We start from the raw sequence: 17158 nt of genomic DNA, 5'->3' as shown, positions 1-17158 counted from the left end.
CTTTTTTTTAAAAAATCCATTTTAGAATAAGGCTGTAACGTAACGTGAAAAAAGTCAAGGGGCCTGAATACTTTCTGAAGGCACTGTATGTTGCCCTAGAAGACTAAATAAACCCTTGCTCACCAGAATGTCATAAATCGATAGAATGAATGCTTCAATCTAGGTGACATCAGTAAGTTCTCTCTCATCTCTGCTTCTTTCGAGGAGCAAAGACGTTAAGGCACAGAGGAGAAAATGCAATAACCGTCCAAAAGAACGGAAAAGGTTTTCTGTGCAAAATGTCATCAGTTTGACCAGTTGAGAGGAAATAGAAAGCTGTGAAAATTACCCAACATGTTTCTGATAAGATTTCAGTTCGGGTTGGATGCATATTTTACGTGGTTGAAATACCACTTTTTATGGTGCTGATAGAGATAGCACCTCTACAGACGTCCCTAACATTCTCTCAAATGCTGAAAGAAAGAAATCATATTTCTCCACTCCTGTTCCCGAGTCAAAATATACATTTGTGACCCACAACCTGGATTCGGTCCTATGTAGCAACATTTTAAATGGCGTGTTTAACATTGGATAAAAGTAGAGACTCAGAGCTAGAAAATTGTATATTGTTCACTGCAGTTGAGGAACAATGGGAAAGTAATTCTGCTTCGAAAGTTGATAAACTTGTTACCCCACTTTTGAGAAAATGGCCCTTGAATGTTTTGGTACACCTACTGGAGAGCCCTTCTTTGTCTACACTCATTCAGCATTGTTCACACCCTCTTAAACTTTAGCACCACCCCATCTCTTTAAGGATTCACATGTGAATCCATGTGTTAAACAGAGTGAGTAATGTAGTTAACAACCAAATATTTCATGACTAAAAGTAGTAGCCTACAGGAAGGAAAGGCTCCAGGTAAAAATACACTTTTGGCCTATATCCTAACCTGACTTTGGTGCAGGTCATGTTGTTCTTCACATTACTGTCTCTGGTAAACACAGACTAAATTAAATAAAATCGAAGTTTATTTGTCACATGCGCAAGATACAGAAGGTGTGTAAACGGTACAGTGAAATGGTTACTTGCATATTTACATAGTAGCAATATCAAAAACAAAAAGTGTCCAGATAATTATTAGCTGACGTTTGCTGTAACCACCCCCCAGCCACATCTAGCTAAGTGGATGGGTCAATATAGTCTAGACATGTACACATGTTCATGAAATACAATAGATGCCCATAATCTGTGGTAGAAAGGATTATCAACACATACTGAGCAGTTCACGTTAGACAGAAGAATGCTACATGGCAGACCAATCCAAACTCATCTCCCGGCATGTCCAGCCCATCCATTAGCGCAGCCAATCATGGCGAGCGGGAAGATTCCTGTCTTTTTCAGTGGCTAAACCAACTCGGCTCGTAATTTAACAATTGTATTCGTATTTACAGAGGGAATACAAGTTTGTTATTAAGGGACATGAAAGTTCACAAGTTCTAGAAGGTATTTCTGCCAAAAAACGCATTTTGATAAAAAAAAAAATTAAAAGACGTTCAAATGCCTCTCCTGTGAAGTAGTGACGTGCAACATACGCCTAGCTTCTTGAAACTGGTCACATTTGGTATATAATGTTACTGCAAGAAATGCTTAATTCTGCAGGCTATGTGAAAGGTTACAGCCCTAAAGTCAGTGTCTAGATTTCAGTTTCCCATCTGAACAGTAAGCAACAGTTCCCTTGATGTGCCATAGGCCTCTATTTGAAGGCCCTGTCTTGTGACTGTCGAATCTGTATAGCACCTCACAATAATCACACACAAACAACATAGCCAGCACTGCTATCATACTATTTTACCACTTCACCAAATCTTTTGCAAACATTACTTTCACTTATACTCTTATGCACTCATGCCAGATAGAGGGGCTATCTGGCATGAGTGCATAAGAGTATAAGTGAAAACAATTAAAGATGAATGTCAATGTAGACTATAGATAAAATTGCACAAGAATTTTACATTTGTATTTTTTCTATATTGTTTTCTCTCTTCAAGCTGCCCGCCACACACCCACCCTTCATCCACACAGTATTTTATGATCCTAAACCTGCCCTCCCCGTGGATATAACCAGGGGACATGAGTCAACCCGCGCATTACTAACAGTTTTGACCCACTTCTGCCTCAACTGATTCACCTCGACATAGCTACAGATGTCATTAAAACATTACCTCAAGGTTAATGTTTATGGTAGTTCTAAGTAGGAGGGGAAGGTGTATGGGGTTAGGGTTTGACTTTGGCCAACGGTATGTGGGTCGGGTTAAGGTTAGAGGTCACAGTCAGGACTGACTATTGGACCATGGGCCTGTCCTGAGGATAAGCAGAAAAAAATGCAAAGTACATGCAGCCCTATGCTCCACATGGAGTAAAGAGGCTTAAGTAAGTCAGAACTGACCTGTTGTGGCTGTCCTCGGGGTCGTGCAGCGTTGCGTCGATGCCACTGTCCGTCTCCACATCCTCGTGCATCTCTGGCTGGACTAGGGCTCCCGAATCTTCGTCGGTGAACATCTCACACTCGCTGTAGGTGCTCTCCGAGCCCAGGTAGGCACTATCCGTCACCTCGTTCTGCTACAGGAGGGAAATAGGAACATTTTAGTAATCTTATTAGATCAAGTTGGGAATCCTCCACAATAGTGGTCCAACGTATCTGGGACAGAGAGAGAGTTAAGTGGACATCGTTTAAATTGAGAAATCATTAACAGGTTACTAAAAATAGCAGTATGAGGGCTGGTACAGTAGCTGATATGTGGATGGACTCTATGTATTAGCTAACAAAGAGTAAACACACCCAGTTGAGAGGTGATGACTACATACTGTAGGCTGTATTGTATACTAGTTTGATTGTTACACCCTACTTTTTCCTAGCTGTAACTTTGCTGACAGACTTGCTGACAAACAGGTAAAAAAGCTTACTTGACACCCAGCATCATAACACGGTCATAACCATGTCATAATATGCCATAACAGCTTACACAACTTTTGTCATTACACAGTCTTGACACATTTTTACCTGTTGTCACAACACAATACACTACATGACCAAAAATATGTGAACATCGCGCAAGCCATTTTAGCATTTGAATGCTTAAGGTGCCACGCAGATGTGCAAGATCAGGAACAGGCCTCATACCTTGCGTTGGTCAACGTGTGAAGCTGGGCACAGTGAGCAGTTTGACAAGGCTACTGATATTGCCTGGGGTTGGTCAAAATGAAAAATAACTTGCAGGTCATTGACTGTCAACACAATTACATGCTTAGTTCAACACTGAGAGAAAGCATCAGTTCTACATCTGCATGGCTTGCTGTTTGAGGTTTTAAGCTGGGTTTCTGTATAGCACTTTGTGACATCGGCGGATGTAAAAACGGGTTTTATAAATACATTTGATTGATTGATCAGTTGTCACAAAAGATAAGGTATTTTCAGAAGGAAGAAAGTCATTAGAGCAAAACATTTTAGTGAATCTGATTCGTAACGTTTGAATACATTTGCTGACCAATTAATTATACATTTGGATCGGTTTTGGGTCTGCGGAACGATGCAGCCGTATCTTAAACATTTGAATCGTCACAAGCATACAATGTAGGTCAGTATTTGAATTACATATAGTGCATTCATTAAGAAATCAGACCCCTTCCCTTTTCCACATTTTGTTATGTTAGAGCCTTATTCTAAAATTGATTAAAAATATTTTCAAAATCCCTCTATATACACACAATACCCCATAATGACAAAGAGAAAAGAGGTTCTTAGAAATGTTAGCAATTTTTTTCCAAATAAAAAAGAAATACCTTATTTACATAAGTATTCATGTGCTATGAGAATCGAAATTGAGCTCAGGTGCATCCTGATATGGGAGGTGCCCAAGAACCTGATGGTCACTCTGACAGAGCTCCAGAGTTCCTCTGTGGAGATGGGAGAACCTTTCAGAAGGACAGCACTCTACAGCACTCCACCAATCAGGCCTTTATGGTAGCGTGGCCAGACAGAAGCCACTCCCCAGTAAAAGGCACATGACAGCACACTTGGGAGTTTGCCAAATGCCACTTAACCTGTTAGAGCTCTAGGGGCGCTATTTCATTTTTGGATAAAAAACGTTCCCGTTTTAAGCGCGATATTTTGTCACGAAAAGATGCTCGACTATGCATATTCTTGACAGTTTTGGAAAGAAAACACTCTGAAGTTTCAGAATCTGCAAAGATTTTGTCTGTAAGTGCCCCAGAACTCATTCTACAGGCAAAACCAAGATGATGCATCACCCAGGAATTAGCAGAATTTCTGAAGCTCTGTTTTCCATTCTCTCCTTATATGGCTGTGATTGCGCAACGAATGAGCCTACACTTTCTGTCGTTCGCCCAAGGTCTTAGCAGCATTGTGACGTATTTGTAGGCATATCATTGGAAGATTGACCATAAGAGACTACATTTTCCAAGTGTCCGCCTGGTGTCCTGCGTCGAATTCGGTGCGCAATTGCCAGCTGCTTCTACTTTACCATTTGATTCAGGGGAGAAAGCATGTGTCCAAGAACGATGTATCAATGAAGAGATATGTGAAAAACACCTTGATGATTGATTCTAAACAACGTTTGCCATGTTTTCAGTCGATATTATGGAGTTAATTTGGAAAAAAGTTCGCGTTTTGAGGACTGAATTTTGGGATTTTTTTTGGTAGCCAAATGTGATGTATAAAACGGAGCTATTTCTAATACACAAGGAATCTTTTTGGAAAAACTGAGCATCTGCTATCTAACTGAGAGTATCCTCATTGAAAACATCAGAAGTTCTTCAAAGGTAAATGATTTTATTTGAAGGCTTTTATGTTTTTGTTAATGTTGCGTGCTGGATGCTAACGCTAATGCTAACGCGAAATGCTAACGCTAGCTAGCTACTTTTACACAAATGATTGTTTTCCTATGGTTGAGAAGCATATTTTGAAAATCTGAGATGACAGTGTTGTTTACAAAAGGCTAAGCTTGAGAGATGGCATATTTATTTCATTTCATTTGCGATTTTCATAAATAGTTAACGTTGTGTTATGCTAATGAGCTTGCTGATAGATTTACACAATCCTGGATACAGGGGTTTTTTCATAGCTAAACGTGACGCAGAAAACGGAGCGATTTTTCCTAAACAAATAATCTTTCAGGAAAAACTGAACATTTGCTATCTGAGAGTCTCCTCATTGAAAACATCTGAAGTTCTTCAAAGGTAAATGATTTTATTTGAATGCTTTTCTGTTTTTTTGTGTAAATGTTGCCAGCTGAATGCTAATGCTAAATGCTACGTTAGCCATCAATACTGTTACACAAATGCTTGTTTTGCAATGGTTGAGAAGCATATTTTGAAAATCTGAGATGACAGTGTTGTTAACAAAAGCCTAAGCTTGAGAGCTAGCATATTTATTTCATTTCATTTGCGATTTTCATGAATAGTTAACGTTGCGTTATGGTAATGAGCTTGAGTCTGTATTCACGATCCCGGATCCGGGATGGGGAGATCAGAAAGGTTAAAGGACTCCCAGGCCATGAGAAACAAGATTCTTTGGTCTGATGAAACCAAGATTGAACTCTTTTCCCTGAATCCCAAGTGTCACGTCGGGAGGAAACCTGGCACCATCCCTACGGTGAAGCATGGTGGTGGCAGCATCATGCTGCAAGAATGTTTTTCAGCGGCATGGACTGGGAGACTAGTCAGGATCAAGGGAAAGATGAACGGAGCAAAGTACAAAGAGATACTTGATGAGAACCTGGTCCAGAGCGCTCAGGACCTCAGACTGGGGTGAAGGTTCGCCTTACAACAACCCTAAGCACACAGCCAAGACAACACAGGAGTGGCTTCGGGACAAGTCTCTGAATGTCCTTAAGGACCTCAGGCCGCAGAGGAGGTGAGGGCCTTGGGAGTGTGGTGCAACAGCACCTCTTCAACCTTGGGACGCTGAAGAAATTTGGCTTGGAACCTAAAACCCTCACAAACTTTTACAGATGCACAATTGAGAGAATTCTGTTGGGCTGTATCACCGCCTGGTACGGCAACTGCACCGCCCGCAACCGCAGGGCTCTCCAGAGGGTGGTGTGGTTTTTATTGGTCACATACACATGGTTAGCAGATGTTATTTTGAGTGTAATGAAATGCTTGTGCTTCTAGTTCGACAGTGCAGCAATATCTAACATGTAATCTAACAATTCCACAACTACTAACTAATACACAAAAATCTAAGTAACGGAATGGAATAAGAATATATACATATAAATATATGGAGTGTACCTTTGATGAAAATTACAGGCCTCTCTCATCTTTTTAAGTGGAAGAACTTGCACAATTGGTGGCTGACTAAATACTTTTTTGCCCCACTGTACATATGAGATGAGTAATGCAATATGTGTAAACCTTATAAAGTGGCATTATTAAAGTGACTAGTGACACATTTATTAAAGTGGCCAATGATTTCAAGTCGGTATGTAGGCAGCAGCCTCTCTGTTAGTGATGGCTGTTTAACAGTCTGATGGCCTTGAGATAGAAGCTGTTTTTCAGTCTCTCGTTCCCAGCTTTGATGCACCGGTACTGACCTCACCTTCTGGTTGGTAGCGGGATGAACAGGCAGTGGCTCGGGTGGTTGTTGTCCTTGATTATCTTTTTTTATTTAACCTTTATTTAACTAGGCAAGTCAGTTAAGAACAACTTCCTATTTACAATGACAGCCTCCCTGGACAAACCCTAACTTGTACGACGCTGGGCCAATTGTGCTCCGCTCTATGGGACTTCCAGTCACGGCCGGTTGTGATACAGCATGAAATCGAACCAGGGTCTGTAGTACCGCCTATAGCACTGAGATCCAGTGCCTTAGACCGGTGAGCCACTCGGGTCGGGAGCTGGAATGGCGCAGGGTTTTTGAGACTGCACTTGAAGAAACGTTCAAAGTAATGACGGATTGTCGTTTCTCTTTGCTTATTTCAACTGTTTCTTCCATAATATGGACTTGATTTTTTTAACCAAATAGTATACCTTCTGTATACCACCCCTACCTTGTCACAACACAACTGATTGGCTCAAACGCATTAAGGAGGAAAGAAATTCCACAAATTAACTTTCAACAAGGCACACCTGTTAATTGAAATCCATTCCAGGTGACTACCACATGAAGCGTGCCAAGAGTGTGCCAAGAGTGTGCAAAGCTGTCATCAAGGCAAAGGGTGGTTACTTTGAAGAATTTGTTTAACACTTTTTTGGTTACTACATGATTCCATATATGTTATGTCTTCACTATTATTCTACAATGTAGAACATTTTTTAAAAATAAAAGAAAAACCCTTGAATGAGTAGGTGTGTCCAAACTTTTGACAAACTATGTAAATTAAATATTTTTTGTATTTAAAAAAAAAAAAAAAAAAAAAAAATTAAAAACCTGTTTTTGCTTTGTCATTATGGGGTAATGTGTAGATTGATGAGGGGGGAAATATTTACTACATTCTAGAATAAGGCTGTAACATAACAAAATGTGGAAAAAGTCAAGGGGTCTGAATACTTTCCGAATGCACTTTATGTCTTTATTGCTCATGTTTTTCAAGGGTGCCAACAATTTTTCAATAGAAGAACATGAAAAATGGTTCCGTACTAGAATGTTGGTTACTTTTGGTACTTCTGTGAAAATGTATCTCACAGATCAACTCTGTCCATCAATGCAGCTGCTGTCCCCCTACAGCACGAGGCGTTCACTGTGCCTGTTCTACTTACTAATTCCTAGCCTGCACTGGGAGTCTAAGTAAGCTGCATCATGTTAGCTCATGCTAACATGCTGCACAGAAATTAACACAATTGAATAATGCGACAAGGCATGTCTACATTTTGAAACTGAATTACTGTTTGCAAAACAATGTGCATGCATGCTACAACACTTTGCAATGCTTGAAGATAATTAGCTTACAACTGAAACTAACATCAATTCACTCACTACCTGTTGTAATTTGTTTGTGATGATACGCAAACCATAACGCAAAATATTCTGATTTCAAAGCTGATTTCCACCAAAAACACTCTCCATCACATCTCTCCATCAGCCAAAGATTATCTATTGAACAGTCAGTGTATGTGAATAGTGCTCAGATGGGCAGCACCCTTTGTAATTCATTATAGGTCATATTTTATAGAAATCTTGTCACACCCTGACCATAGTTTGCTTTGTATGTTCTATGTTTTGTTTGGTCAGGGTGTGATCTGAGTGGGTGAGTGATCTATGTTGTTTGTCTGTTTCTGTGTTTGGGCCTGATATGGTTCTCAATCAGAGGCAGGTGGTAGTCATTGTCTCTGATTGGGAGCCATATTTAGGTAGCCTGTTTGGTGTTGGGTTTTGTGGGTGATTGTTCCTGTCTTTATGTTTGTTACACCAGATAGGGCTGGTTTCGGTTTTTCGGTCTTGTTTTGTATATTGTTCATTTATCATCTTCATTAAAGATGTATCACAATAACCACGCTGCGTTTTGGTCCGCCTCTCCTTCAACAGAAAAATCCTGTGACAAATCTGGAGATTACTTTAAGCCAACCCTTTTCATGTCACAGTGTAATATCATCAATCATAGACAGTTAATGAGTAACAAAAGAGTAGCCTATTTTCAGAGGAGACCATATTCACAATTTAACTGTTGCCAATGGCACTTAAAAGCCAATTAAAGCAACGTCCAAACAGCGGTTAGAGAAGACAAAGTCGCTGGATTTTTTTTGTGCCAAAGTGAGACTTTTAATTTAGAAGTTTAAGAATTGTTACAGCTGCCGAAACCTTACAATATATATTCTGAACAAAAATATAAACGCAACATGTAAAGTGTTGGTTTCATGTTTCATGAGCTGAAATAAAAGAACCCAGAAGTTTTCCATACGCACCAAAAGCTTTTCCTCTCAAATGTTGTGCACAAATTTGTTTACATTCCTGTTAGAGAGCATTTCTCCTTTGCCAAGATAATCCATCCACCTGAAATGTGTGGCATATAAAGAAGCTAATTAAACAGCATGATCATTACACAGGTGCACCTTGTGCTGGGGGACGATATAAGACCACTAAAATGTGCAGTTTTGTCACAGAACACAATGTCACAGATGTCTCAAGTTTTGAGGGAGAGTGCAATAGGCATGCTGAATGCAGGAATGTCCACCAGATCTGTTACCAGAAAATGTTATGTTAATTTCAATGTCGTTTTAAAGAATATGGCAGTACGTCCAACCGGCCTCACAACCGCAGACCACGTGTATGGCATAGTGTGGGCAAGCGGTTGTCAACATTGTGAATAGAGTTCCCCCGGGTGGCAGTGGGATTATGTCATGGGCAGGCATAACCTACGGACAACAAATACAATTGCATTTTATCAATGGAAATTTGAATACACAGAGATACGTGACGAGATCCTGAGGCCCATTGCCGTGCCCTTCATCCGCCGTCATCACCTCATGTTTCAGCATGATAATGCACGGCCCCATGTCGCAAGGATCTGTACACAATTCCTGAAAAAAAGTGCCAGTTCTTCCATGGCCTGCATACTCACCAAACATTGAGCATATTTGTGATGCTCTGGATCGACGTGTACGACAGCGTGTTCCAGTTCCCGCCAATATCCATCAACTTCGCACAGTCATTGAAGAAAAGTGGGACAACATTCCTTAACCACAATCAACAGCCTGATCAACTCTATGCGAAGGAGAGGCGTTGCACTGCATGAGTCAAATGCTGGTCACACCAGATATGGACTGTATTTCTGATCCACTCCCCTACTTTCTTTTTTTTAAGTATCTGTGACCAACAGATGCATTTCCGTATTCCAAGTCATGTGAAATCCATAGATTAGGGACAAATTAATTTATTTCAATTGACTAATTTCCTTCTATGAACTTGAACTTGGAAATAATTGTAGAAATTGTAACATTAAATTATTTGTTCAGTATAAAAAAAACTAAATCACATTAATTACTACCAGCACACCTATCAATAAAGGTGCCACACATGCTTTTAAGCATAAATACAACCTGGGATATAAACATGTACGTCCCACGGGATAAGCTACCGCATTACCATTCATCAAGTATGTTCTCAATGCACCCCATTTCCCCATCAATTCTCAGACCAGGAAATGAACAAAACTCTTTTCAATTAACAAGGATAACAAGGTAAGCATCTACATTGAAGCTTAACCCTCACGATTTAATCGTCAAAAATTATTACATCACATTTGTACTTCCTGATCATAAATACATGAATAAAGTTATATACTGGGCAACACACAACAATAGGTTTAGCACTCACAAACCAATTGACGGCGTGCGACCGCAAACTCACATACGTCTCCTCTCGTTTGCATTTCATCAACAATCAATAGATTGCTAAACCCACATTATAATCAATAAACATTGTCTGGTTACTTATAAAATTAGGCTTAATTTAAGCTTAGGTGACCGAGGACATAAGGACAATAGTCAAAGAGCCTCCCCTACCGGTCTGTGTGGAGCTCCAGGAGGAACCGGGCCCAGAGGGCTGTCCACCAGTCCCAAAACCATTATGTCTGCCTGGGGCTCACATGTAGGAAGACTGGCCTGTCATGAGACCTTCTCAAAAGGGGTGGACTCTGTAGACTGAAAAGAGTCCGAAGGGCAGGGGAAGGAAACGGTATAGCATACGGTACCTCAACTACCAGTCAATCTACTCCTCTCACTGAATTTGATGGTCAAAATATCACATGAAATAGAGGGAGCAATGTCCCCTTTAAATTTTTCAGTTTCAATGACTCTAGTTCCTGGTCGAATTTGACAGGGTGAATCATTAAGCCACCCCCCCCCCCCCTTCTACCAGTCTTTATAGGCTTATATGATTGGACGAAGAATGCCATATACTGTATGTGCATAGCCATAAACTGACTCGCTGTTTACTTATTTATTTTACTCACCGTTTAGCTTAAGGAGACAAAACCAGCCTAGAGATTGAACCCTTTGCCTGGGGAGGAGGCTGAGGAGAGGGGGCTGGATTGGCTGTGTTAATGCACCTCTAGGCTTAGAGAAAAGGCCACAAGAAGAGGTTAGGCCACAATGGCTATGTACTGACAGAGAGATATTCTCTCACAATGACAGGTGGAAACCACACACTGGCTGGGTGTATGTTTGAGAGCGGAAAGGCAAAGGAAGAGGAAAAGTAGGTGGGGTCTTTGGTTTCTCAAGGCAAGCAGGCCCTCCGCCCAGCTACCTCACTTCTCCTGTTTTGAGAGCCAAGAACAGCGTGGCTATTGAGAGAGGAACCTTCAATGCTCGGACCCCAGGGGGAAAAATGAGTTAAGGGACACAGGTGTGGCGTCGACTTCACTAGCACCAACCACCAACCATCCAATTCAGCTACTGCTATTTCCTAGGGCAGAATTTGTTTTTTTTAAATGTATACTATAGAGATACAGCAGTTCATGATTAGTTCAATGTTATGGAGAGGACAGACCCGTTTCTGTAACTCCCTTCACTGTGTTTTTGTGGAGGTGTGTGCAAAAACTATAGGTAGGGTAGGGTGTCCATACTCTACCCAGAGTGGGTGAAAACAAGCTTTGGTGATGACATTTCACTTGGTGAATACATTTTACAAAGACAAATTATTCATGTTCTGAATCGTTCCATGGGGTCTTTCTCTAACATTTAATTAACAGTATATGTCGGATTTCGTAACACAATAATAATCCTATAATGAGCACAGAGCGCCGTTGACAAAGCGGTGGAGCTTTCTTGCAGCAACTTTTGAGGACTTTACTTTACTTTAATTTCACATTAATAGGAAGATTAAATAAAACTATGAAAATACTACATGCATGTCTCAAAATCAATATCTATTTTACCTCTATATTTGTATATGCCCTGCGGATTGTAGAATAAAGATGATGAGTTCAACGGGAAAGTGAGCCTGTCAGGTAGCCTTCATTCTCGCACAGCATCCAGCCTAGCTGACGTGATGCTGTGCAATTCTTCTTATTTCTGACCACTTTTTCTGTCATAAACTGATTTAGACACTGTAATTTTGTCCGTCCTACAAGGGTAAAAACAGCAATAACTTTTGAACAATTTATGATAGAGACATGAGGTTTGTTAGAGGATTATGTACACAATTAACGTATTACTTTACCCATTGGTCAAAACAGGTGTTATTTGGACTTTCTAAGTAAGGACCTATAAAATCTGTTAGATTTTATGTTTTCTCCATTTTATTTTTCCCGGTTTTATTTTGTATTATTATTTATTTGTTTAGGTTTTCACTCTCAAAAATCACACATATTTAACAGGAAAAACTTCAAAATTGGATGTCCACAACAATACTTTAACCACATCAGGAGACGAACCACATCAGGAGACTAAACCACATCAGGAGACCACTTTTGGTGAAAAAAAAAATATATATTTTTATACATTTGTATTTTTGAGTGTAGATACCCTTTAATTCAATTGCAACAAAGACTTGATTGGTTAGCTGTGTTTCTGTAGCACACGTGTAACTGAGTTTGCTAAACAAATTGCCACTGGAGTAACACAAATAATCATGATACCAGGTCGGTATACTTTGTAGATATTTTTAGAGGTTTTTGGGAAAGCCATTCCATCCACAAGAAACCAGTTGTCATTATTAGCATCATCGCTAATAGCTACACAAAGTGGTAGTCAAACAGCACACACAGACGGGCATTCCTGTGTTGCCTCTTCAGAAAATTTAAGGAAAATATGAATCACTGATACATTTTGTCTTACGATAATATTGGTCAAAGTCATACATTTTCCAATAAGTTCAATACATTTAGTCGATCTCCTAGGTTCAACAAATGTTTATATATTGTTGAATTCCGTTTTAATGTCAGGATTTCATAATTCTGTCCATATTCTCCTCATCATGTAGCTATTATTGGTTTAATAATAATCAAAGTCCATTTAAAAAAGGCGTTGGACTTGATTCAACATGTCAACAAGTTAATAGTGATGGGGGGGGGGGGGGGGGAATGATAGTTACATATTGAGATATTACTGTATGTTTGACGATATGTTTGACAATATTATTTTTGTGCTAGTTGGCTGTACCTGCACTAAAACTTCCTTCATAGCTTTTTCTCCATCTTCTATTTAAATAGGGAGCCTATTTGTTTTCCACACTTTTATTTCCATAACTGATCAAAACTAGTTTTCTAATGGCTCACTCTTGTCCCTTTGCAGCAGACATATGGTGAGCAATATGTTTGGAACATGATGAGAGAGCCAAGCCAATGGGTTTGTAGCTTCAACCAAGTAGCACACACACACCAATTGATTAATGGACTGCTGAATGTATTTTTTTTTCTCTTGCTTTGTTTCTCTTGCTCTTTTCAGTATTACACCCAAGGAAGGGTTGAAAATAGCCCATATATGTAGCCTTAGAAATAAGGTTAATGAAATCAATAACTTGCTAACATCAGATAACATTCATATTTTAGCCATTTCTGAGACTCACTTAGATAATTCATTTGATGATACAGCAGTAGCAATACAAGGATATAACATCTATAGAAAAGACAGAAATGCTTATGGGGGGGAGGTGTTGCTGTATATATTCCGAGCCATATCCCTGTCATGCTTAGAGAAGATCTTGTGTCAATGGTTATTGAAGTGTTGTGGTTGCAGGTTCACTTGGCACATCTAAAGCTTTTTATTTTGGGGTGTTGCTAATGGCCACCAGGTGCAAACAGTCAGTATCTAAATAATATGTGTGAAATGCTTGATAGTGTATGTGATGTAAACAGAGAGGTTTACTTTCTTGGGGATCTTAATATTGACTGGTTTTCATCAAGCTGTCCGCTCAAGAGGAAGCTTCTTACTGTAACCAATGCCTGTAATCTGGTTCAGGTTATTAATTAACCTACCAGGGTGTCCACATGTATTGATCACATTTTTACTAATACTGGTAGAACTTAGTTCTAAAGCTGCATCCATGCCCATTGGATGCAGTGATCCCAATATAGTGACTATATCCAGGAAAGCCAAAGTTCCAACAGCTGGGCCTAAAATAGTGTATAAGAGATCATACAAAATATTTTTCTCTGACTCTTAAAGTGCCTTGCGAAAGTATTAGGCCCCCTTGAACTTTGCGACCTTTTGCCACATCTCAGGCTTCAAACATAAAGATATAAAACTGTATTTTTTTGTGAAGAATCAACAACAAGTGGGACACAATCATGAAGTGGAACGACATTTATTGGATATTTCAAACTTTTTTAACAAATCAAAAACTGAAAATTTGGGCCTGCAAAATGATTCAGCCCCTTTACTTTCAGTGCAGCAAACTCTCTCCAGAAGTTCAGTGAGGATCTCTGAATGATCCAATGTTGACCTAAATGACTAATGATGATAAATACAATCAACCTGTGTGTAATCAAGTCTCCGTATAAATGCACCTGCACTGTGATAGTCTCAGAGGTCCGTTAAAAGCGCAGAGAGCATCATGAAGAACAAGGAACACACCAGGCAGGTCCGAGATACTGTTGTGAAGAAGTTTAAAGCCGGATTTGGATACAAAAAGATTTCCCAAGCTTTAAACATCCCAAGAAGCACTGTGCAAGCGATAATATTGAAATGGAAAAAGTATCAGACCACTGCAAATCTACCAAGACCTGGCCGTCCCTCTAAACTTTCAGCTCATACAAGGAGAAGACTGATCAGAGATGCAGCCAAGAGGCCCATGATCACTCTGGATGAACTGCAGAGATCTACAGCTGAGGTGGGAGACTCTGTCCATAGGACAACAATCAGTCGTATATTGCACAAATCTGGCCTTTATGGAAGAGTGGCAAGAAGAAAGCCATTTCTTAAAGATATCCATAAAAAGTATTGTTTAAAGTTTGCCACAAGCCACCTGGGAGACACACCCAACATGTGGAAGAAGGTGCTCTGGTCAGATGAAACCAAAATTGAACTTTTTGGCAACAATGCAAAACGTTATGTTTGGCGTAAAAGCAACACAGCTCATCACCCTGAACACACCATCCCCACTGTCAAACATGGTGGTGGCAGCATCATGGTTTGGGCCTGCTTTTCTTCAGCAGGGACAGGGAAGATGGTTAAAACTGATGGGAAGATGGATGGAGCCAAATACAGGACCATTCTGGAAGAAAACCTGATGGAGTCTGCAAAAGACCTGAGACTGGGACGGAGATTTGTCTTCCAACAAGACAATGATCCAAAACATAAAGCAAAATCTACAATGGAATGGTTCAAAAATAAACATATCCAAGTGTTAGAATGGCCAAGTCAAAGTCCAGACCTGAATCCAATCGAGAATCTGTGGAAAGAATTGAAAACTGCTGTTCACAAATGCTCTCCATCCAACCTCACTGAGCTCGAGCTGTTTTGCGATAAGGAATGGGACAAAATGTCAGTCTCTCGATGTGCAAAACTGATAGAGACATACCCCAAGCGACTTACAGCTGTAATCGCAGCAAAAGGTGGCGCTACAAGTTATTAACTTAAGTGGGCTGAATCATTTTGCACGCCCAATTTTTCAGTTTTTGATTTGTTAAAAAAGTTTGAAATATCCAATAAATGTCGTTCCACTTCATGATTGTGACCCACTTGTTGTTGATTCTTCACAAAAAAATACAGTTTTATATCTTTTATGTTTGAAGCCTGAAATGTGGCAAAAGGTCGCAAAGTTCAAGGGGGCCGAATACTTTCGCAAGGCACTGTATATGCATATACTACAGTTCAAAAGTTTGGGGTCACTTAGAAATGTCCTTGTTATTGAAAGAAAAGCTATTTGTCCATTAAAATAACATAAAATAGATCAGAAATACAGTGTAGACATGGTTAATGTTGTAAAGGACTATTGTAGCTGGAAACGGCTGATTTTTAATGGAATATCTACATAGGAGTACAGAGGCCCATTATCAGCTAATCCATGTTTATAATTTTAAAAGGCTAACTGATCATTAGAAAACCCTTTTGCAATTATGTTAGCACAGCTGAAAACTGTAGTGCTGATTGAAGAAGCAATAAAACTGGCCTTCTTTAGACTAGTTGAGTATCTGTAGCATCAGCATTTGTGGGTTCAATTACAGGCTCAATCTGGCCAGAAACAAATAACTTTCTTCTGAAACACATGTCTATTCTTGTTCTGAGAAATGAAGGCTATTCCATGAGAGAAATTGCCAAGAAACTGAAGATCTCGTACAACGCTGAGTACTACTCCCTTCACAGAACAGAGCAAACTGGCTCTAATCAGAATAGAAAGAGGAGTGGGAGGCCCTGATGCACATCTGAGCAAGAGGACAAGTACATTAGTGTCCAGTTTGAGGAACAGACCTCAACTGGCAGCCTCATTAAATAGTACCCGCAAAACACCAGTCTCAACGTCAACAGTGAAGAGGCGACTACGGGATGCTGGCCTTCTAGGCAGAGTTCCTCTGTCCAGTGTCTGTGTTCTTTTGCCCGTCTTAATCTTTTATTTTTATTGGCCAATCTGAGATATGGCTTTTTCTTTGCAACTCTGCCTAGAAGGCCAGCATCCCGGAGTCGCCTCTTTACTGTTGACGTTGAGACGGGTGTTTTGCGTGTACTATTAGGCACCATACAGTGCACTCATACTAGAGTGATCGAAGCAAACTGATGGAATAACAGTCGAAAGAAAAGGTTTAATCTTGTGGAGGCAGCAGAAAGATTTAATAAATAGTCAAAGTCCACGCACGAGATGAGCCAAGAATTTCAGATATGCTCACCACAGCTGAAAAAACACAATAGAATACATGTGTATATGTGACAAGAGACTCAACCCATTCAATATTTGGTCGAAAGAAAAATACGATGTGAAAATTCTGCCAGATGTCATTGGACCCTGTGCCAAACCGTAGTGTTCAGCATGCGGAATATTCACAGAGTGGTAATGATAGCTTTGCTGGCCACTCGCTGATTACTGTGGAATGAGTGAGGGCGCAGAGAGTTCAGCCAGGGAACTCTGTATGCAAAGGGACAATGGTAACAGCACAACTGGACCACACAAGGTCATAATATATTACAAATGGGCAGTCACAGTGGTATACCATGCTATACCACTATACAGGACTGCTCATTCACATTAGACCACCCTTAACTGACTTGCCTGGTTAAATAAAGGAAAAA

The 17158-nt window shown here is 40.0% G+C and overlaps 1 protein-coding gene across 3 annotated transcripts in view; it reads right to left on the bottom strand.

Annotated features, from left to right (window-relative positions):
• Positions 1–17158, bottom strand: part of LOC110499073 (rab11 family-interacting protein 3) — a 124781-nt gene that overhangs the window by 52915 nt on the left and 54708 nt on the right. For 2 of the 3 annotated variants that reach the window (XM_021575951.2, XM_021575952.2), the window contains exon 4: positions 2424–2596. In XM_021575951.2, the coding sequence (XP_021431626.2) occupies positions 2424–2596 (173 nt within the window). Of the gene's footprint in view, positions 1–2423; positions 2597–10498; positions 10767–17158 lie in introns of those variants that run through there. The other variant, XM_036955907.1, reaches the window with a different exon arrangement.

The sequence above is a fragment of the Oncorhynchus mykiss genome, chromosome 20 (genome assembly GCF_013265735.2).
Source record: "Oncorhynchus mykiss isolate Arlee chromosome 20, USDA_OmykA_1.1, whole genome shotgun sequence".
NCBI classification, from domain to species: domain Eukaryota; kingdom Metazoa; phylum Chordata; class Actinopteri; order Salmoniformes; family Salmonidae; genus Oncorhynchus; species Oncorhynchus mykiss.
This window is presented reverse-complemented; position numbering and strand designations above follow the sequence as displayed.